Source organism: Haliotis rubra, unplaced genomic scaffold (genome assembly GCF_003918875.1).
Source record: "Haliotis rubra isolate DU_JTF1 unplaced genomic scaffold, ASM391887v1 Scf295, whole genome shotgun sequence".
Classification (NCBI taxonomy): Eukaryota; Metazoa; Mollusca; class Gastropoda; order Lepetellida; family Haliotidae; genus Haliotis; species Haliotis rubra.
The window spans coordinates 146,859-169,903 of record NW_025766963.1 but is presented as its reverse complement, the minus strand read 5'-3'; the positions used below and the strand labels follow the sequence as shown (position 1 = coordinate 169,903).

The 23,045-nt window shown below is 40.3% G+C and overlaps 1 protein-coding gene and 1 long non-coding RNA gene across 3 annotated transcripts in view; one reads left to right on the top strand and one right to left on the bottom strand.

The window, feature by feature from the left end:
* The window catches only part of LOC124282191 (ras-related protein Rab-7L1-like), a 94,412-nt gene that overhangs the window by 47,155 nt on the left and 24,212 nt on the right, over positions 1 to 23,045 (bottom strand). For both annotated transcript variants that reach the window (XM_046718157.1, XM_046718158.1), the window contains exon 3: positions 19,336 to 19,407. In XM_046718157.1, coding sequence (XP_046574113.1) covers positions 19,336 to 19,407 — 72 coding nt within the window. The remainder of the gene's footprint in view (positions 1 to 19,335; positions 19,408 to 23,045) is intronic.
* On the top strand, positions 399 to 22,637 carry LOC124282194. Its single transcript, XR_006900087.1, has 3 exons — positions 399 to 409; positions 745 to 753; positions 22,525 to 22,637. It is a non-coding gene; the product is annotated as an uncharacterized LOC124282194 (long non-coding RNA).

Sequence of the window (23,045 nt, the reverse complement as noted above, 5' to 3'; positions counted from 1 at the left end):
TTCTTAAAGTCACTTGCCCTGTGGCAAGTGGCTTTTAAAATGCTTTTTGAACCCCTGCACCCCATTCGTACCACAAGTTGTGGCTTTTCCCAAAAACACATATTTAAATTTGCGTGTAGCACATGCCATGGTTATGCACATATATAAACATTAGTTCAGTTGCCTGTCGAGTTGCTTGGGGAGGAGAACTGCTGCTGTTATGCCTAAAGTCATGAAGGTCAACTCGATCCGGGGAAGGTGCGACGAGAGAGTGTTGGCAGTTTTTCCAGTCGTTTTCTGGTGTGTGGTCAGTGAATCAAGTAATCATGTGTGTCAAATCAAACATAACTATTCCTGCATCTTAAAGGTGGCTGTTGTCCAAACGTCTGCAGAGGTAGATTCGCCAAACCTCAAGGAATATTCTGAAGATGTACCGTGTTGGAAGTAGCACAAGACAACAGTGGCGATTCGATGAATTGAGCTGGTTCAGTGAATCAGTAGAGTTGGTAGGCAAGGTCCGAGGAATGGTTTATTCGAATGCTGACAGTTCAATGAATGCTGATGTTTCAGTGATCTTGAACAGCCAGGTGAACTAGTTCGGCAAGGTGATCCAGTTCAGTCTGGTGAACTGGTTCTGCAATATCAAGCAGTTCGGCCGGTGAACGGGATTGGTGAATTGATTCCGTTTGGCCTGGTGAACTGATTCGGCGTTGTGATCCGGTGAACTATATCGATGTGGTAACCTAGATCGGAGATGTGAATCAGTTCATTGAGGTGAAGTGGATCACTCTGGTGATATGGATCTGGACTGTGATCTGAATCGGCTCAGTGAACCCGTTCAGTTCGGTGATCTGAGATCGGAATGGTGTGCTGGAACGTGGATGTGATCTTGATCGGGACTGTGATCTGGATTGGTTCGGTGATCACCTAGCCGATGGCAAGATATAGAATGATGGGTTTTGTTAGGTGATGGACCAAGCTCTGTTGAAGTATAACAAGCACTATCTGCCAGCCGACTGGAACAACCATGATTGTATGCTCTAAAGGCGTCTTCTGATAAGGGAGAACAATCCCGACAGTGCTTGCTCCAGGAACACAGGCTAATGCAATCCACACATGATAAGTGGGGATCCGAGGAAGAAAATATTGTTTTACACTGTGCGCAAAAATTACGCTTCTTGGCGTCAACTACCCATGATTTATTTCTTATGTTAACTTGTAAGGATAAAAAATAACTTTCACAATACGTCCACCCAGTGGGGCAACAAGAAAGAGAATGATCATTCAGGGGAAGTCACATGGGCTGGTAGTGGAGCGTGCTGCACACTCCTACTGGGACTAAGGAAGCTGTCCGGTAAGGGGAGCAGCATGGAGTATATAGGCGAATGGACAAGGAGGTCTGTGGAAAAAGTTTTCAGTCGATCCACTGTGTCGAAGTAAGAGAGAGAGAGATGCAAGTCATGCGATAGGAAGTTTAAAAATATATTGCTTTTTCTTCAGAGATATTCAACTGCTAACTACTAATGTAAACAAGGTGCAAAGAATACATCCTAAGTTCAAATCTTTTTGTCAATAAAATCACATATTGACATTATTGCTTCTTAAACAATGATAACCTTTGAGACCATATCCCTAGGGGACATAACACTAACTTTGATCTATTTTCTTTTCTGTGATACTTACTAGTGTCATAAAATATATATACTGAACCACAAAAGAAATGTCACACCAATAGCAGTTTCTTAAAGCACACACTTTAATTCACTCTAATTAACAATCAAAATGGAGGATTGAGTTCAAACTTGACAATTATGGTTAACACTTTTTTCAGCAATCACATACAGAGTTCACACAAACAAAATCACCAAAAATGGTACCATTAAGATACCTTAAAGTCAGTATTAGGTGTGGCTTCCATGGGCATCGATGAAAGTGTTGCATCATCTGTACATGGAATGAATTAGCTGGTTGAATAGGAACAATTACATGTATTGTTAGTAATTATTAGTAAACTTACCTCTGGATTATGGTTGCCTTATTCCTGTGGATTTCACAGACACATACAGAATGGAAATGAAAATTTTAACTAAGTCATAGCTATCCCTAGTGGTATGCTTAAAAGAGTTATGCAGTTATCTCCCTTAGCTGTGACATCACAACATAGTTGTTGAAAACCTCTCATGATTTTCTGAAGAAAACTGACATCTTCTGCATCACCTCGTGGGGAGGTAGGGTGGGCACTAGATCCCATAATCCAGAGGTAAGTTTACTAATAATTACTAACAATACATGTAATTGTTCCTAATTATAGACGTAAACATTCCCTCTGGATTATGGTTGCCAGAATCACACATAAGGAAGGTGGGTTTATGCAGATGATGAATACAGCAATACCACTAATTATCCCGTTATAGTCTATGACATAACAATTAGGATAACTATGACTTAGGTGATGAAATGTAATATATATAGATTATCTAGATCATTCCCTGGATATTCCAGTATTCAATTACCTAAAGGGAAGGATCATACTCATGAGGGAGAAATATTTGGTGTTTGGAGAAGACTGTGACATTCACTTCTGGTCCAAGACGTCATATCCGGTTCTGTAATGGTCTATTTGACTGATTCTCATTTTAACCGGTTTCTGTGACGTCACTTCCTGTTTGATGATGTCACTTCCGGTAAGTGATTTCAAGTCTTCTCGTAGATTATTTAACTGGAGTAATATACCGCAGCGGACATAATAATTCCACTTACTGGTGATGAATATTAGTAGATAAGGTTCTTCAAAGATCCTCATCCTTCCGTTTACTGTTAACCTGTTTCCTCCCTCACAGTCCAAAACAGTGAACCACTGCTGAGTTTGGATATATCTACACACACACACACACCCCACCCCACGTCTTCTTTTTCCCCCTCAAGGGGAAACAGGTGGAGGAGAGGCGCTGCACTGCCACTAGAGGTTCCATTGTCTAGGCTCTCGAAGGATGGAGTGACGTTTCGCAAAAGCAAATTGGTGTAGGGATTACATATGTTCCACCGGCATCCAGCATCAATATGATCTATGGAAATGGACCCCCAAGCTGCAAGTGACGACAGCCAGGCCCTGGTCTCATGCAGGGAAAACTATTGTTCACTAAGTTGGGGTCACAGTCCTGGTAAAAAAAAGTGATTGTCTTCCTAAGCCAAGACAATATAATATTTAATCAAGATCTCCAAATCAACAATTGTCTTGCATGAGATAAAAAGACAGTGGCAACTACGTCTGATGTTGAGAGCATGCTGGATATACCATCTCAGAGCTCGAACAGGTCATAGGAGTCTAGTTCTGTCTGATCTAGAGGCAGAGGTAGGGAATACTTGTATCTGGTATTATCTGTGGTCGAGAGACCGCTAGCAGAAGCCTGATTCTTGGCAAGAAAAAGCTGGTAAAGTTCTATATGACAGCCAGCTATATCCTCCTGTAAAGGTGATTGACTAAAGTCTATGGCAAAAAATTCTGATATTCTGGAACTGGAAGCTGTAGCAATGACAAGTAGAAAACCCACCTTTTAAGGAGAAGAAATGTCAATGAAATTTCCTGCATAGGTTTGGAAGACTTCTGGAGAGACTACAGAATTAGACATAAAGCCAACATGGGGAAGATTGTAGGACTAGGAGCTGAAAAAAAAAAAATCTTAACTGGAATGATCTACGGCTTGTTGAGCAAGCTGTTAGAACCACTGCTAGTCCATGTATATCTCAAACAGAAGCGATTGCTGATCTGTAGCCCACCATAGCACTGTGTTTCAGTGTCTTAACTTCACTAAGATAAAGTAGAAATCTGCTTAGAAATCGTTGAGATAGCCCTGAATCTGAATTCCCCTCAACATACAAAAATGGAGGATCGATATCATAACAATGAAAAATATCCAGAGATTGTTGAAACAATTTCCTCATTGGATTGTTCTGGAAGATTCTTATCTCCAGTCAAGAGGTGAGATGGTTCTATAGCTGCCGAATGGTCTAACACAATCACTTGAGCGTGATTGGCATCGGAAAACTGCCTGAAAAAACGACGTCCAAAGAAGAGTGGGCAAGCATCCCTCGTGGGCTGACATGGCCACCATGGTATCTTGATTAATTGCCATATAATCCTCAAAACCTGGGTGAGGAAGCTACCCGATTCCCAAGACAAGGCAACCGCTGTATGGATATCGATCTAGTATGCATGGTCTAAAACCTAAAACTCCCTAGGACTAGGAGTAACGTGATTTGTGAACGAAAGTTTGGGATAATTTCGAGTACAGGTGTGAGAAATCCCTATCAATTTGAAGCACTGGCGGGGAAAAAAGAACCCCATCCTATCAAGGTTGACATGGACTTGTCTATTCAACCCCTAGCCGAGGATGCTAAGCCTTCGTATTTGCAATATTGGGACTGAATTGTCCAGCCACGTTGTGCAGTGAACGCAGACACGAAAATGGTGCATGAAATTCTTACAGCGCATCTCCAATGGCACGTCATATTTCTAAAGAAACGAACCTTCATAGAAAAAATATCACTAATCAATGCTCCGTTGATTAAACCCATGATTAAACTCATGTCCGCCCGTAACACTCTACAACCTAACAACACGATGTTTACGGCACCCATGTACAATGTATTAGCTCTTGGCCAATCAGCTTCATTCAGTCCGCAGTAAATACTATGTATCAGCCAATGAAATAATTTGTTATAATTAGCTTACACAAGGTCTAAGCTGGTTCCCAGCTCCCTGTGCGCTCCAGAACTTGCGCCACATTGCGTATATTGCGATAAGCGAGACGGGGCCCAGCTTAACACAAGATCGCAAAGCATGGTAAAAGTAGGTAGACCAAACGGAAGATGCCATTAGCGTGTTTAGGGAGATGAAGATGATGAAAAAGTAAACTAACGACAGAATACACCTTCCAAGATCCGTCAGAATGCAGAGGGATAATAGGCACTTGTTCGAACAATAAATGTGCCCTATAACACGCCTTTTCCAGGTACAAGGCACATGCTCAAGGTGTTGACATGTTACCTTTTATTACCCCTGATAACCCAGGCTGCCAAAAGGCACTAGAAAGTTGAATAGCCACATGATTGATCCCACCAGGTACCTATTTACCCTGCTGGGTTATATAGAGGCAATTTGAGTGAGTGAGTTTGATTTTACGCCGCTTTTAACAATATTCCAGCAATATCACGGCGGGGGGACACCAGAAATGGGCTTCACACATTGTGCCCATGTGGGGAACCCGGGCCTTCGGCATGACGAGCGAACGCTTTACGCACTAGGCTACACCACCGCCCAGAGGCAATTTGAATAAACTCACTAGCCTGTATTCAGTGACTGGATATTGGTCATGTTTCGAACCTAACCGTATATCGCCCGTGCCTCCCGTGGAGCGCTCAGCTGACTGATCATTCTGGCAAGAAAACACAGGTGTCATCCCCATTATCTGATTCATTCACCTGGCCGTGACCTAAAGTACTGTCGGAAATGCTAGAAAAATGCTTTTTGACTTATATTTAAACTTTAGAGGTATTACAGTTACTTAAATAACAAATATCACTTGAAGAAACATCTACCTAATGTAGACCGAGGGACTAAATTTTGAGATATGCCCTAAAATGCGTTTTTAATGATTAAAATACCAAAAACTTAGAAAAATAAGGGGTAGTGGGACGTTACTTGATACAAACATTAACTGCCTGTGTTACGTCATCAGCATGCACGGTATCGACAGGTGAAATTGACACCTGAGCACATGCTCGGGCGAGGGGTCATCTCAATAGATGTTTTCTTCAAAATGTTGAATATGTGTACGTATAGTATACGTATTGGTTATGTAAGGAATCATTTCTGTATGTGTGTTTGTTGTGAAATAAACATACGAATTACTGTACATTGGAAAGAATCCTATCACTTGTGTTATCTTATCGATTGATTGTAGAAATGTGCAACGTTTTAATAAATGTTTTGCATGTCAACAGTATATTTCATTGCAAAAATATGGATGTAATTCGGTCAGTTTAATCTAGTTGAGAACATTGGCCAAAGATTTAACGAAGTCACTGGTGTAGCTTCTTTAGAATATATATATTCTTCTTCTCCTAAAGTTTGTAGACCGCCCGTCTAAGTACTCCCTTGTCAAAGTTGTCAAGGATGGTTTTACGTCCCGGTTTTGCTTTTGAGACGGTCCCTGTCTTGTCTGATTTGTTTACAATATTGGAAACTTGTTGGTAAGACATACCAACAGCTCTACAAGTTCTGTATTAAACCATTTCTATACTAATGAAAGGTTTACCTCTGTCTTTTTCAAGCACAAAAAACTTATAAACTTATAAACCTTTGCAACAATCGTCTGCAAATAGTTGGCCATAGTGGACGCTGTGATAAAGATGTGCATGCATGACGGGAAACATATTTATCAAGACTTAACATTTATATTAATATTTCTTCAATAAAGAAACGATAATTAAGTAAAGTAATACAAACATTCAACATTTATTTGTTTAAGAAAAACGTTAATTTATATTTTTACACCACCTGTATTATTAACATAAATGTAAAGACTATTTCAGATTTCTGTTGTTGAACTCTGAAAAAATCTTAAGTTGTTGTTTTGGTACCATATTCTCTCCTGTAAACTGCCCTTTAAATGCATGGGAATGTTAAATCGATTGAAAAAAAAATTAGGTACACTACAGGCGAGTTGATATATTGACAACATAATACATTTATCACCTTTATCAAAGTATTAAGGCTAAAAAGCATTTTTCTAGCATTTCCGACAGTAATTTAGTCAGACTCATGTGCTACCTCAACTGCTGTCGCCTCCTGGGACAACGGATTGATTTTGAACCGTGGCCTCGAATATAGCCGTGTTGTTTCTACTTCAGTAATAGTAATAATAATAATAATACTGAAAAGTTATATATCGCGAAATCCAACCACAAAGTGGATGCTCAAGCGCTACAAAGTGAGGTTTGAGTTAATAGTACAGTGAAAGAGATGCGTTGAAAGATGTGATTGAACGCAATAAAACATGGAAACAGTTTATAGCGAGGAACAGTCTATTCCACAGTGATGGTGTGCAACCACTGAAAGAACACTGTCAATAAGAGGCCAAGGCAGTCTGTAAGAAGGAGTATTTAATAAGAATTGCTTCCAGATCGCAGTTGTCTGGGTGGTTGAAGGGGGTTAGAAATTCACTTATATGATTAGATATTCTGGTGCCATGCCATTGAGACTCTTGTATGTGATACAGAGTACTTTACAACTGTACCTGGTTGTTTGGAAGCCGTGGCATTAGGTAGATTCCAATGGAACCGGTGAATACCCGAAGTAGTAGACGAAGTAATAGGCACAGATGACGAAAAAATATATATCCTTTTGTACCATGCCAAGTGGAACAGATTGTCGAGTGGAGGTGAGATCGACAACTCCCTTACTCAGAGTTTGTCGTCAGCATAAACAATTTGGAGTCATAATGACTCTCTAGTGTCATATGAGAAGGAGTCATGGACATGTTTTGTGAGTCAATGTCAGTTTGGAACTTTCATCAAAACATCAAATATCAGATTGTTTAATAACGACAAACGAAACAAAGTAAGACAGGTCAGGTATTTAAGCAGCAACGAGCAGTCAAAGCGCCAAAAACAAACAAACAAAAACAGTCATCGCATAGAAACCAAGTTAGATTATCTGAACTAAGGGCCCAGTAGCAATGTAACTGGTTAAGAGGAAAGTAGTAGACGAAGTAATAAGCTCCGATGACGAAAATCTATAGCTACCTTATACAAGCGGAACAGATTGTCGAGTGGAGACGAGATCGACAACCCCCCAAGTCCCTTATACCAGGAGTTAAGGTGAGAAATTCAAATGCCATTAACCAGAGAAGGATGGCAAAGAGATGGCATGTGAGACTCGTCTACTTGTCGTAGAAGGTGACTAATGGGATCGGGTGGTGAGGCTTGCTGACGTGGTTAACACAATATGTCACCGTATCCCAAGTGCGTAGAGATCGCCTCCGTGGTGTAGTGGTTAGAGCGTCCGCCCGGAGAGCGCAAGGTCGCGGGTTCGATCCCCGACCGCATCATACCAAAAGACGTTAAAATATGGTACTTGTTGGTCCCTGTCTGGCGCTCGACATTAATGGGTACATCAAGGACTGGTCGGCTCGGAGTCAGTATAATGTGTCTGAGTGGGGTATTCATGCTTCACTGCGGCATGGTATCTCAGTGGGCTAGCACTATAAAACCAGCTTAAGTCTGGGCTAGAACAAGCAGTCGCACATACACACGCATGCACGTTGTCATATGAGCGAAATATTCTCAAGGACGGCGTTAAACCCAATGTCACCTCACCTCACCAAGTGCATAGATCGAAGCTCACGTTGATCACTGGATTGTCTGGTCCAGACTTGATTAATTACAGGCCACCGCCATAAATTGGAATATTGCTCAGTGAGGCGTGAAAACTTAACTTGCTCATTCCATGGTTGATACTCGACTTCCCGGTTACAGACTATAAAGCATCCCAACTGTCTACGGATATAGACTCTAGACTATGGCTCTTGCCGGCGTTATACAAATTGTACAGCTTACGACCGCGGGGGTGTGCCCCAACCACTGCCGCTGATCTTTTGCGGCTTCAACCCCTCCATGCGGGCAAAAAACTATCGCCGTCTGTCGACCTTGTAGACATCCGTAGGTCGGTGGCCGGAAGATCCGTGTGTCTGAGGGATCCCGTGGGTCCCCAGCATAGGGGGTGGCGGGACGGGAAGGTCCGAAGCCATGGAACCATACCCGACGCCAGTATGAACCAGTCCGACTGACCTCGACCCAGTGGTCTCGTCTGGGACGGTTGGATGGATAGCCAGCTGTGTCTGTGTTTGTCCCGTGGACGCCGACAGATCAACAGACTGAGTAGCCGTGGCCATGGGACGATCGCCATGGGCAACACGGACTACATGGAAAGTTATACACACAATGAACATCGTTATAAAAAGAGCAGAGAGGACCCGTGAAGCATGAGGCACATAGAAAAAAAAGGATCCAAATCAGCCAAGAATTTTTTACATACGAACACGTGCAGATACGAGCTTGTGACATATGATTTTTGGCGGGAAAAGTACAGTTCAATAAAGTAGAAAAAAACACAAGCAATATGTACAAAATATAGAATGCGATGGTCAGAAACATCAACCAATGCGACACTACTGACCGGGAGTCTTGTAATTCTTTGAAAATTCGAAGAAATTTTTTAAAACACTTCCACTCTGAAAACACGTCTTCTGTGTTGTCCATACAGAAAAATTATGAGAGGTTGTAATGTCACAGTTAAGGGAGATAATTGCATAACTCTTTTAAGCATACCACTAGGGATAGCTATGACTTAGTTAAAATTTTCATTTCCATTCTGTATGTGTCTGTGGAATCCACAGGAATAAGGCAACCATAATCCAGAGGGAATGTTTACGTCTATAATTGCTATGTTGTCTTATGAAGTCCAGTGTTACTCTGGCAGTGTGGACACGAGCGTTGTCTTGCTGGAAGATGTGATTTCTGTAACGTCCAAAATGTGGTACAACGTGGGGTCTTATGACCTGGTCAATATAGCGAGCAGCTATCACCTCATTTCCTCATCCTGGACCAAGATTCTGGAACACCACAGTGCCAGCTATCTGGTTCAGACCGATTGCACCCCACACCATGATGCTTGGACCACCCCACGAGTCTCTTTCAACAATACACCCATTGGAAAAAAGTTCCCCATGCCTTCACCATACTCTCACTCTGCCATCGACTGTTGAAACACAATATCGGCTTTCATGAGAAAAAAAGCACAGTTCTCTATACCACCAATTTCGATGCTGAGTTGCCCATTGCAGTCGGTAAGGGCGGTGATGAGAGGTGAGGACAGGACTAAGATACGGTCTGTGACAGCAGAGGTTTCTTCCGCGCAAATGTCGACGAACTGTATCGGCACTGATGGGTCTGTTGTGAGTCCCATTGGTCTGGCATGCTGCTTCCGTGGCTCTTTGAAAGCAATCCTTCAGATGGTGACGCAAAATCTGTTGGTCTTGATGTTGTGATGTTACTGAAGGTCGCCCACTGCGTGGATGCTGTTAGTGACCTGATACACTCCTGCAGTCGGTAGATTGTCCTAACATTAACATTAAAATGATTGGCTACCCTCCGTGCAGTCTGGCCAACATTGCACAGAGTAACCAAATTCATTATATTTGTTATGCACAAGAGAAATGAATCGATGTGAATTTGGTTACTCTGGTCAATGCACTTTCCAAGTTACAATGACACTTCTAAAATGTATATTAAGTTTTTAATTCTAAATATCCAGGCTCCGATTTTATATAGAAACTTATATAGAAGATGAGTGGAAAGATTGGATCGGGTGACTCATATACCATTTAGGAAATGAATGGTTAGTTAAGATACTAGAAATCAGAAAAGGGAAACACATAATCAGTGTTCGCGATAACGCCAAAACCTGCATGTTTCACGCAAACAAATCAACATTTCACGCACCATATTTTCTACCTGCGTGTTCTGCACGCACAGTATATTGTGTTCTGGGAACAAGTAACCGAAAAACGTATTTTCTCGAAGGAAATAATAAAATAAAATTTCTCTCAGCTAATTCGTTGGTTTAACATTATTTTTCAACTCGCTGTGCGCATGCGCAGAGCGTGTGAAAAATATCCACTGGCATGTTTCCGGTTTGGTCGTATGCTTATCGATAGTGTAAATGCACACTAAATAAAAGCTTTTATGAACATGATTTACGTTGTGACAACTGTTCATAGCTGAGTACATACTTCCATCTGCCTTTGCTTTTCAATAATTGATGTCCTATTTTGGTTGCAATTCCATCAGAGATGTGTTTCTTTAGTTGTGAAAAGGGGATGTGCGGGAAGGACGGTGGTGGTTAGATGTCTATATACAAGAGCTTGTTGACATAAATGAAGCTATTTATTTTACTAATCCCGGCCTCAGTTTCATTAAACAATTGGAATCAGTTATATTCGACATAAAACTATATATTTGTTTTGATTTTTGTTTTCTTTGGAGTGTTTACACTATCGATAAACATACGAACACACCGGAAACATGCCAGTGGATATTTTTCGCATGCTCTGCGCATGTGCACAGCGAGTTGAAAAGTAATGGGAAACAAACGAATTTGACTTGCGAATGATGACAACATGCTCTGAAATAAAAAAGGAAGTGACGTCTAAATTTCAAAATTTTACTATGGGACCCCTACCCCGAGACCTGCACATTAATGGAAACTCCGAGAACAAAAAGGGTTGCTTTCTCACGGTAGTCTAAGTTAACATTCATCAAGCACTGCACGTTCATTTGTTTCACTGTTCCAACTACTGTGCTTACCCCCTTGTAATGCAAACCAATGATAGCGATTTGAAACTATGATCGTTTGTTAAACAACTTTTATCCTAGTTGAATAAAATTCTGACATATAAATGTTCAATTGGCAAGGCAAAATTATGAGGATTCACAATCTTAATTTCACTTTATTTGATTTACTTTTTTGTTTAAAGTGAAATTTATCTGTACATTTTCACTGCAAACAGACTATACATGAAAAGTCCACTGAGAATTTTGTAAGTTATTCTGTCCCAGGTCTGAATAATGCCTGACCATGGTGTGACCAAAATGTAGCCTTTGTTTTTATAAATTCTCGGGGTGTTGAAATAACTTTAATGAGTTATGATACTAGCAATCACTTTCAGAATATGCAATTTTTATGATAAAATTGAAATTTTATACTTATCCTGACTCATACTTATTGCTTTATCTCCCTTTCCCTCTGAAGGTTGAGTGGAAACCTCTGTCCTCATGTTCCCAAGAACAGTCAAAACTTTACTCACCCCGACAGGGCTCCTTTGCCTCCTTTCCCGCCATTGTGTCCCATGTAACCGTCGGCCATATTGTCACTCTCTCAGAAATTTGCCCCCCACTATGGCTTGCAGGGAGGCCAGATAGTGGAGAGAGGACGGTTGGGAGGGCCCTCAGTGTATGAGTCAGCATAGGTATAAAATATCAATTTTATCATAAAAATTACATATTTTTCCTTATCCTGACTCATACTAATTGCTTGAATCTGACGGACAGGTGGTGCGTCAGCCACCTATCAGGATTACCTGTGACTGTTCGATCAAGTCCTAGTCTGATCATATACCACCTCCTTGGAACTCTTCTTTTGTTCTTCTGGTTCTGCAACTAATAAGCTGGCGACCACCTTCTCTTACTGGAGTAAAAGATGTAAATCTTACGATTTTGTGGATTTGAAGACATGCTGAGAATTCTGGATTCTAGCTGTCTTAACCTTTAGCCTGCTGAATTAATTTCAGCATAGGACGTTGTAAAGAGGGTGGGTGATTTCAAACAGCCGGTGTGTCATTAAATAAGGGACAACTAAATAAATAAATAATAGAAAAATGAACATTATTTTCCAAAAATATCCTGATAATTTCAAACATACAGAGGTTAATGACTAGGCAAACATAAATAATGTAATTTTTTCTGAATTGTCCTGAATTACTTGATTGACAGTGGGATGCCTTTCATATAAGGAATCTGAATAAATCAGGGACAGCTTGTAGCAATTCTTAAATTGCTTTCAAACCAAGGTAATCTTCAGAACCCGGTTGTCTCCCTTCCCCGTCGTTTCTGACATTTCAGTCCCCTCTTCTGCCCCTTCGCCATTAACGCTCAGGAAATCGGTGCTCACGTGAAGCAGGCCACCCATGACAAAATCTACAACGGTGAGTACGTTGATCTTTCAACCTTACTTCCTAATGTGAATTCTGGTATCGATAACCAAGCGAAAATGGAAATGATCGCTGATAGAGACGGCAATGTCTGTCTCATCACCCGCCAGCAATCGCAGGATAAGCCAATCACTCTTGGTGCATCGACATCGGCATTCCATATCTTTATGTTGATTTACATGTCAAAACATTTTTCACCTATAGTTTGGCATGAAATGCATGTGGACCCAGTTTTTTTGTAAATATCTCTTCATCCAATGATCCAATCGATCTCAAACTGTGCAAGTGGATGTTTTGTCAGACAACCTAATCACATTGTAAATCACCGATTGTATGCATTTGTATCAAAGAATCTGTCTATGTAACTGTCAACAAAATAAACAGTAGAACGCAGACTGCTTGCAGAGGGAGGGAGCCAATGACCTGTAACAGCGGCAGTGTTGGGTCAGAAAGGTAAATGCATGTGCAGTTCATGATAGTTACCTGTGCACTGCACAGTGATAGACCGTTTGAATCATTCACATTGACTACTTCTAGCTGTCATCATGAAAGCTTATTCAGATGATGCTAAACGTTTAATTAGAATGTGTTGAATTTTTTTTAAAAAGAGAGCAAACGTAGCAAACCGATTTATAAGGTGTCGGATTACATGAAACGTTCAACTTTTGCTCTTGGCATGAAAAGAACATCGTGCTAAAAATTGTGAAAAATAAACCAACAACCAATAAACAAAACCACATACAAAAAGGTAGGCATCCAAAGTTAGATTCTTTTGACATCAGGGTCATCAGAGATGTCATTTGCCGGCTATTTGCTAGAAATGAACACCTGTCCACAAGAAAGTTAAAACACATCCTTGCAGAGGATCACGACATTAATGTTTCTAGGTTTATGCTAAGCAAACTACTGCTCAAATTTGGATACAAGTACAAGAAGGTAGCAAACCAGAAACTTGTAATGTGTGAGAGATCTGATATTGTGAAAATAAGGTGTAACTATCTGAGAGAAATTAAGCAGGCAAGAGAGGATGGGTTCGAACCCATATATCTGGATGAGACCTGGGTCAATGCAAACCATACTGCTGCCAGACAGTGGCTACCCACTGATCCCAGTGATGGTAGGAAAATACCAACAGGCAAAGGTGAACGTTTAATTGTTCTTCATGCTGGTTCCCACCGTGGATTCCTACCTGGGTGTGATCTGGTATTTCGGTCAAAGAGCACAGATGGTAGGGACTATCATACAGAAATGAACTCAACGGTTTTCACACAGTATGTTGAGGAACAATTGTTGCAAGCTCTGCCTTACAAAAGTCTTGTTGTCATGGACAATGCTCCCTATCACAGTGTTCGAGATCCAAACAATAGGTGCCCAACTTCCAATACAAAAAAGTCAGATATGCAGCAATGGCTAACAAATAACAATATACAATTTTCAATGGAAGAACCGAGTGAACTTGATGAAGTTTAATTCTGTTATTATATTTACAGATAATAATAGTATACAGCCGGATATGCTCAAAGAAATATAACTTCTTTTAACAATGACAGCACTGACTAATTCCAACGACTTATAGTGTAACATGAAACACTCATTTCACATAAAATTATCATGAAAATATAAATATTAACTATCTATATGCTTAAAGCTGTTAGAAATGCATTGCTTAACATCAAAACATAACACTTTTGTCTTAATTCAATCTTTTCTTCAATGAGTGTGATGATTGTGTGTGCTTGTGTCCGAGGGAACGGGGCTTTAACAGTTGTTGAGTTCTAAGCATAGGTGGTCCGATTAATGATTTAGTGTAAATATACTTTCTGTGTTCTTTAAATGCATTTCCACTGCATAAACAAAATATGACATTAACATTACAAATTTAAAGATTTTAATTCTCACTAAAAGGGTTTTGTGGTTAATGTTGAACAACTCAGAGAAACAAACTCCGTATGATGGTTAACAGTTGGCACCCACCTTACCCTATTCATGACCTGTGACACCTCTTCATACCTGTCATGTGCATAGCTGACCTACATTGACGAACGTTGACCTTTATGACCCAACACTGCCGCTGTTACAGGTCATTGGCTCCCTCCCTCTGCAAGCAGTCTGCGTTCTACTGTTTATTTTGTTGACAGTTACATAGACAGATTCTTTAATACAAATGCATAAAATCGGTGATTTACAATGTGATTAGGTTGTCTGACAAAACATCCACTTGCACAGTTTGAGATCGATTGGGTCATTGGATGAAGAGATATTTACAAAAAACTGGGTCCACATGCATTTCATGCCAAACTATAGTGTGTTACAGGGAATGTTGTCATACTTTGAATCCATATGCAATGCTGCCTGGCGTTTCGGCGGAGTTGGATGGAGGGTGTATGATCAACAATTCCGGCACACAATGGCAAGGCATCCCACTCGTCAGTGGGGACGTGTTGACGGTGAGCTCTGGTTGCAGCAGATGCTGACACCCCAACAGATCAAGCCACGTACCAATACTGGGGTAAGTTTCTCAAAAAATAATCCTCACGATTTGCCATTCAATATTTGTTGGGACTTCAACAATGGGAACTTAATGTGAATCCTGTAAATACCCACACAAGTGCGGGAACTGTGGAGAGTCTGGTAACAACATCCAGAGCTGTTTTCGTCCCCATGCGTACGTTGGAACATCAGCTGCCACCGGTGCAAATACATCCCAACAGTATAGACGAAATGTCTCAAGCACCAACTCCGGTCAGCGTAAGTAACATGTTGGAGTCTCTTCACTCGTATTCACTGGTTAACCCTTCTGATGCACACTCATTGTATGATGGCTTTCTGCACGGTTTTAAGCTTAAGTTTCAGGGTACCGAGTCTTCAGAATGTAAAAAAATCTGTCATCAGCGACAGACGCTGTGGGTGCGGAGGTTGTTGTTGAAAAGCTGAACAAAGAGGTCACCCTAGGTAGAATGGCTGGTCCCTTTGATGATCCACCGCTTCCTGCATTACAAGTATCACCAATCGGACTTGTTCCAAAGAAAATAGACGGTGGGTCGGTCAGTAAGCTCTCTGATAATTTTCCTTGATTCACCATTTATCATTGCCGCAGGATGACTCTATCAATGATAACATTAACCAACAAGGCTGTTCTGTTTCATATTCACGCTTTGACGAAGCTGTAGAGATAGTACAACGGTTGGGAGAGGGCGCCCTCTTTGCAAAGTTTGACATCAAATCAGCGTTCCGCATCATACCAGTCCATCCCCATGACTTGGAGTTGCTCGGAATTCAGTTTAACGGCAAGTACTATTTTGATAAATGTTTACCATTCGGATGCTCTATTTCATGCGCTATTTTCGAAAGATAATTTAAAATCTTGTATGCATGTACTGAATCACTTCAATGTCCCTGTGGCACTTGAGAAAACTGTTCAACCTACAACAAAAATTACTTTCCTGGGCCTGGAGCTAGACACAATTGCCAGGCACGTTCGAATCCCACAAAACAAAATTGTTGATGGTGGCTGGGTAAGAAGGTAACCAGACTCCAGTCTCTTGTCAGTAAACTCAATTTCATGTGTCGTGCCGTTCCCATGGGACGGGCATTTTGTCGATGTCTCATCAACGAGATGTGCAAGTAAAAGTCTCCATTTCACAGATGTTGGCTTACAAAGGGCATCAAGGATGACTTGGTATTGCGGTAACAATTTCTAGAACATTTTAATGGCATATCAGTTTTTCAGAGTCCTGCGTGGACGTTAAACACGGTCATGCACTATTTTAGCATAGAAATAAATTCCTGCTTCTCAGCGGACGTATATCTTTACCTATCATTTTGCTGCTGCTGCAACTTCGTTTGCCAATGCTATATCCTGCTGCTGCAACTTCGTTTGCCAATGCTATATCCTGCTGCTGCTGCTGGTGTCTACTCCATTGTCGCCCGATTTAACTCCTATTCCATAGTTATTAAGTTAGGGCCCCTCCAAGAACCGCCACGCTCATGACCATTAACCCAAAACAATTTTTATTATTTGTGTTGTATGCGACGTCAACGCCACCCGTCCAACGGAGAATGTGTTTTGATAATAAATTATATTGTCTCTGATGAAAATCTGCAGGCCTCATATTCTGTTAAATTAAAGTAAATAGAAATGATCTTACCTTAGTATCTTTTCCTGGGTTTTAGAGCAAGGACATAATATGAAATTAGTCTACTGAACTTTCAAGGATTGTTGCTGATAGTGTCTGATAGTGATATGGTCCAATTACTACAGTATTTAAAACATAAAAGGTCAAGAACAGTCTTCTTTGAATCAAACAAGAGTCATCAGAAGATGACATATCCCCCGGCCCCCACATAAATGAAAAAACAAATCAACTGACAGTTAGTCTAAAATCGTTTCCATGGAAATCATGAAAAGTATAAATGCCAAAAATCTGTAAATAGCAAAAGGCAGTACTTCAAGATCTGCCTCATATATCTGCCAAGTTCTGTTGAAAGATATTGAAAAGTTTTCGAGTTGAGCTCTGGAAACGAAGCCTACCCTTCCCTTTTGAGACTCAGTCAGAATCGTTTCCATGGAAACCGAGAAAATTATACTTCACAAAAGTCTGTAAATAGCAAAAAGGCACCACTTTAGGTTGTGTTTGCTATATCTACCAATTTTGGGAGGAGATAACAAATGTAACTGAAATCTAATCAACTAAATTTAATTTCAAATACTTACCTTTGGCCTAAACAAGCACTTAAATGTGACAACTGTTACATGTGAGAAAACTGTGGATGATTAACTAAACATGATTCTCTTAATCTGGTTCTAAGTGAAGTCAATGAACTTAAATGAAACGTTTAAATACTGCTAATTGTCTAACCTCTAAACACTACAATATTCTAATACAATTACAATAACGTAATGCTCAAAAGCCACAATCTAATGCCACAATAGCAAAATGACCCTACAAGTCTAATACCTAAAAACAAATCAGTCCTAAAAGTCTAATGCCTTGGAAGAATGGGCCAGTCATTTTCCACCGTCTTATATACCCTTACACTGGGTACGTTTGAGTGAGCAGTTTTAGTGAAAAACCAAAATGTCTTCAGAACAGCCATCTTTAAATGCAAAGAGATAATAACATGATTTGTGGTGTTTTCCTTCATCACTCTTTAACTGTTGACAGGATAATATCGAAATCTGTATGATATGACATTAGGCATCGTGACACGCCCTTGGAGACAAATTCAGTATCGTGTGTCCACCATTGGCATTGATGCAGGCTTGACAACAACACATAGTTGACACGAAGCAATTGAAGAAAGCTTGGGGAAATGTTTCTCCATGTCTGAACCAACACTTGTCCCATTTCAGCTAACATCAAGGGGTTGATTCTGGGCTTAAACGTTGCTCCATTTCATCCCAAGCGTGCTCGATAGGGGACAGGTCCAGGGAAACAGCTGTACAGGGGAGTACCAGAGTGTTCTGCTGTTTCAGGAAATCTGTCATGATATGAGCGACATGTGGACAGGCATTTTCTGGCTGAAGTGTGAGGTTATGTCTGTGTCTTGAGGCCCAATGATCTCTTCCCTGTATCACAGACCTGTCAGGTTGCCATTGACAATGACATGTTGTGTCAACCCTGAGATGTGATGCTCCCCCTGCAAACTGTAGACATTGAACAACATACGTGTCAGCATACAATTCACCTCACTGTCAGTGAACAAAACACCATCACAATCTTATCTCCAGTACCATAGATGCTATCTGCACCAGCTAAGATGTGCCTGTTAGTCACGTTGCAGCAAAACTGGACTTATTGCAGGCAGTCAGGGCCAGATGTTGTGCTCCCTCAGTCGGTTTGTACAGTCCTGGAACTGATTGGATGTAAGCCAGGAATGGTCCAAGCAGTAAAATTGGCAGTCTGGAATCAATTCCTTAAGATGGGTCAGCCAAATGTGATTGTCTTGCCGACCTCTATCATGAGTCGATGGCAAATCTCTCGTTTCCATTATGTTGAAAACATCTCCATAGAGATACAATTATATGTTATGCTTATGCACAGCCACCTTTTTCTGTTTGCATATATGTTTAGCATGTGCACCGGTTACCACATTTAGTAATAGAATATTTGCTGTTTCTAAGCTAGGCTTGTGATCACTTTGTCAGTTACAGCTTATTGCTTTCCGGAATTTAATCCAATACATGACACAACACTCAGTTCTGGCCATGTGCTCCAGGCATACGTTTTAATGAGTGTTATCTCCCCTGGTTACATGTGACATTAGGATTCATATGCGGAAAAGGATTGGTAATACATGACAAGGCTCACCAAACAAAATGCGATATAATAGACAAAAGTATAAGCATGTTGAATAGACATTACCCTTTCCAATATCCAGCTTTGTGGATACCATGTGTATACATGGTATATGTGAATGTACAATAAGTATCTCAGCTTCCGCTTACTATATCATTGTTTGTGCTTCTGTATGATAAGTTCATGGACAGGATAGAATATATGTTGTTTTATCATTACTATATTACCTGCTATGTCCCAGAGTTGAAGTTTGATTGTCCTGTTATCTGACCACTTGATTACCTTCAAGGCAAAGTCCACTGTAACAGAAACACTTGAATGATAACTTGTTTGTAAATTTGTTTAAAGTTTGATGTTTCTCAAAGTCTTCATAAAATAGGTAAATTTTGAAATGACATAAAATAAAAATGAACATAAGTACTTTTAAGATTATGTGTGCCATGGTAAACTAGCAATTCAGACCTTTGAGTATACAGTAGAGAACATCAGACATGCAGTATTCTGAAGCATTCTTGTATCAAACATGTTTCCAGTATTAGCTCACACTAGCAAGGAGTGCTAAATGTTAATAGATGCACACAGAAAAGACAGAGGCAGTTGCAGTATATCAAACTAAAGTTCTTGACGTCGGTTTGTGGTACTGCCATATGACCATTGCATGGGAACTACTGAATTACAAAGAAGGAATGTCTGCCCTGTGTTAAAATCAAAACAGAATTCTGTGAACATGACTTAAAGATGCCATAGCTGCATTATCATGATCATGCAAAGTTTCAGCTTCATTAACATTACACTTTCAGGCAATGTGAAAAACACTAAGAATTAACAATGATGCATATCCAGTTGCAATGGATGAGTCTGGTACAATATAGAAATAGTATTTGGCTACCGTACTTACACCCCACTTTGTTTGGTACACTGCCATTGAATAACTTCCATTCAGTGGACAAAAGTTTATGGATGAACAACTTCTTTATTCGGATGATGCGACGTTTCGATACAGATTCTTGTATCGTTGTCAAGCAAGTATGTTCCATTCAGTGAACAATAAAGTAATGCTGTTCAGTATTTTTCAAAACCCAAAATCATCAAAAGGAATCAGTTCACCACTGAGGTTATTGTAAGAACTATCAACTGCCTTTGGAATTATGCTCCAGAAATGTGTACCATATTCACTTTCACATTTGTCATAATAATAATAAAAATCATTATGTATTATCAAGTATATATATCACCACTAGACAGATCTGTACAGCAAGTGTCATCCAAAAATAATGAAAGGTTCTTGAGTTAAGCTCAGAAAAGGAACACTATTCTCATTTTCAATGAAGTCCAAGTTGTTGTCATGAAAATATAAACCTGAAAGGAGCTTCCCACTATATATTAGACATGGCTTCTTTTCCCGGAATAACCGCATTTGAGGTTTTTGATTGCACCCAGGTTTTACTTTTTGTTAGGTAAGACCTATTTCCAGGTTTTACTTTTTGAAAGTAGGACCTCTTCCAAGGTTTTACTTTTTCCTTACTCTATATTAACATTAACATTCAAATTCAGATAATATGTGAGTGTTTGAAATCAATTGATAAATATCACCAATGATCAATTTGCAAATGTTTTCCCAAGCAGGATTGGAACTGCATCTGACATGTAATAAAGCTAACGCTCTATCTCACGGCCACCGAGCCGTCAAAGACGCAAGGCTTAATTTATCTATTTATAGTTACTGTCATTAAATTGATTTTATTAGTGCTTCAGTTATTGTTATGTAGCTTCATTACATGATCATCTCATTATCCATCATTGACGGTTTATTTGTAAAATAAAGCACTCCTCCTTGGTTATGGTTGGGAAAGTAAGCCCTCGACCATCGGGTGGAGAGAAGTAAGACCTCGAGGGCTTCGCTTACTTCTCCCCACCCTCCGGTCTCGGGTCTTACTTTCCCAACCATAACCTCAGAGTCGTGCCTTATCCTACACGTAAAAATAATATTTTATACTTATCATAACTCAAACTACTTGTTTCTCTCTTCTTTCTCCAGAGATATAGTGGAACATTCTCTGTTGTGTTACTCAAGAACAGAAAAAAACCCATCTCACCTGAACACCCCCTCCCTGCACACTGACCTCAGTGTCTATTCAAGCCAGTGATTCATAAATGTTTGAATCTATCAGAAGTTGGTGGGTAGTCACCGAAATTTGAAATTGTGATTTGTTCACATAACCTCTTGGCAATGTGAAGAGAAAGAATCTTATGATTAACTTAACTGAATCATATCACTCATGCTCTGAATTACTTTGTAAAACAGGAGGCATGGACGAAATTGATGAATGCCAGCAATATCTCTGAGATAGTGGTTAGCAGCGACAGTATAGTATCTCCAGAAACACCCTTCCATAATAAATGTGACGAAGCAGTAGCCACGCAGAGCTAACGTGGACACAATGGTTCGGTCTTCATGAGGACTAGAAGCGGAAGGATGATCTATCCTTGCTGCTCTGTAAACTACTCTCTTCCAGAATTAGGATTGATAAAGTGATAAGTGTTCAGGAGACTTCTGAGAAATATGCCTTGACCCAGGGATAAATCCTCTGTTAAATCTTCATCTTCTTCAGGTTGCTATTTGAAGACAGATGTGTAATGCATTATAGGGCATAAGGACAAGTCTTCGGTGTCCTCTGATCCTATTAAGGATAAGGATGTTGTGATATGACAATTGTCTATCTGATTGTCCAGGTTGATCATTCTTTACAATGAAATCCCATTTCAAACTGAAATGACATGCTGCATGTTCATCGCTGCAGATTCTTTTTGATTAGTCTTGTTCTAAAGACATCAAGACCTGTACAAAGACATATCAAATTACTTTAGCACCTGTTGTGCAAGACACCTGCGCACAAAGAGACACTGCAATCTACACTGCAATGTGTGAGTACACATGTTGAACAAGTTCAGTGTGGATCTCCATCGAAAACACATTGATTACAGATGCAACAGCGTTTATTAAGAAGATTAGGGGTTGTAAATAAGTGAAAATTTTCACTAAGTAAGGCATAGAAATTAAATTATTTTGAAGGGTGCCATAGGGCACCAAACAGACAATTTCAATGTGCCCTGGTGAAAATAACGGTGCCCATACTTTTTGATGATCCAGTTAAACTTAAAACATCAGAACAATTGTCATTTCAATTTATTGTTTAACAAATAAACAGCTTGTTAACATGTTAACTTGATTTGCTAAACACGACAAAGACTCCAAGAATAGTTTAAGGCACCTTCGCACTTATTTCGAAATGAAAGGAATCAAGGAGAATCAGCCAGAAGAAAAATATTTCCAAAATTTGAACCGCATTCAGGAGAGAATGTCAAAATAAACATTTTTTTCAAGCTTTGTAAGAATGCCGTTGGAATACTTAGAGGTACACCTGCATTATACCGGATACCTGCCTGCCATATTTAATTAGGTCACGTGATGCGAGAGCGGAAAGGTGAAAAAATATAAAACTGAGATGAAAATAACCCTAACCCTTACCCTAACAACCGCCTCCGTGGTGCAGTGGTTAGAGCGTCCGCCCGGAGAGCGCAAGGTCGCGGGTTCGATCCCCGACCGCATCATACCAAAAGACATTAAAATATGGTACTTGTTGGTCCCTGTCTGGCTCTCAACATTAATGGGTACAACAAGGACTGGTCGGCTCGGAGTCAGTATAATGTGTCTGAGTGGGGTATTCATGCTTCACTGCGGCATGGTATCTCAGTGGGCTAGCACTATAAAACCAGCTTAAGTCTGGGCTAGTACAAGCAGCCGCACATACACATACACACGCATGCACATCGTCATATGAGCGAAATATTCTCAAGCACGACATTAAACCCAATTTCATCTCACCTCACATCACTTCTGCCATGTCAGATGATGTCATCTGTGGCTCAGGGTCTA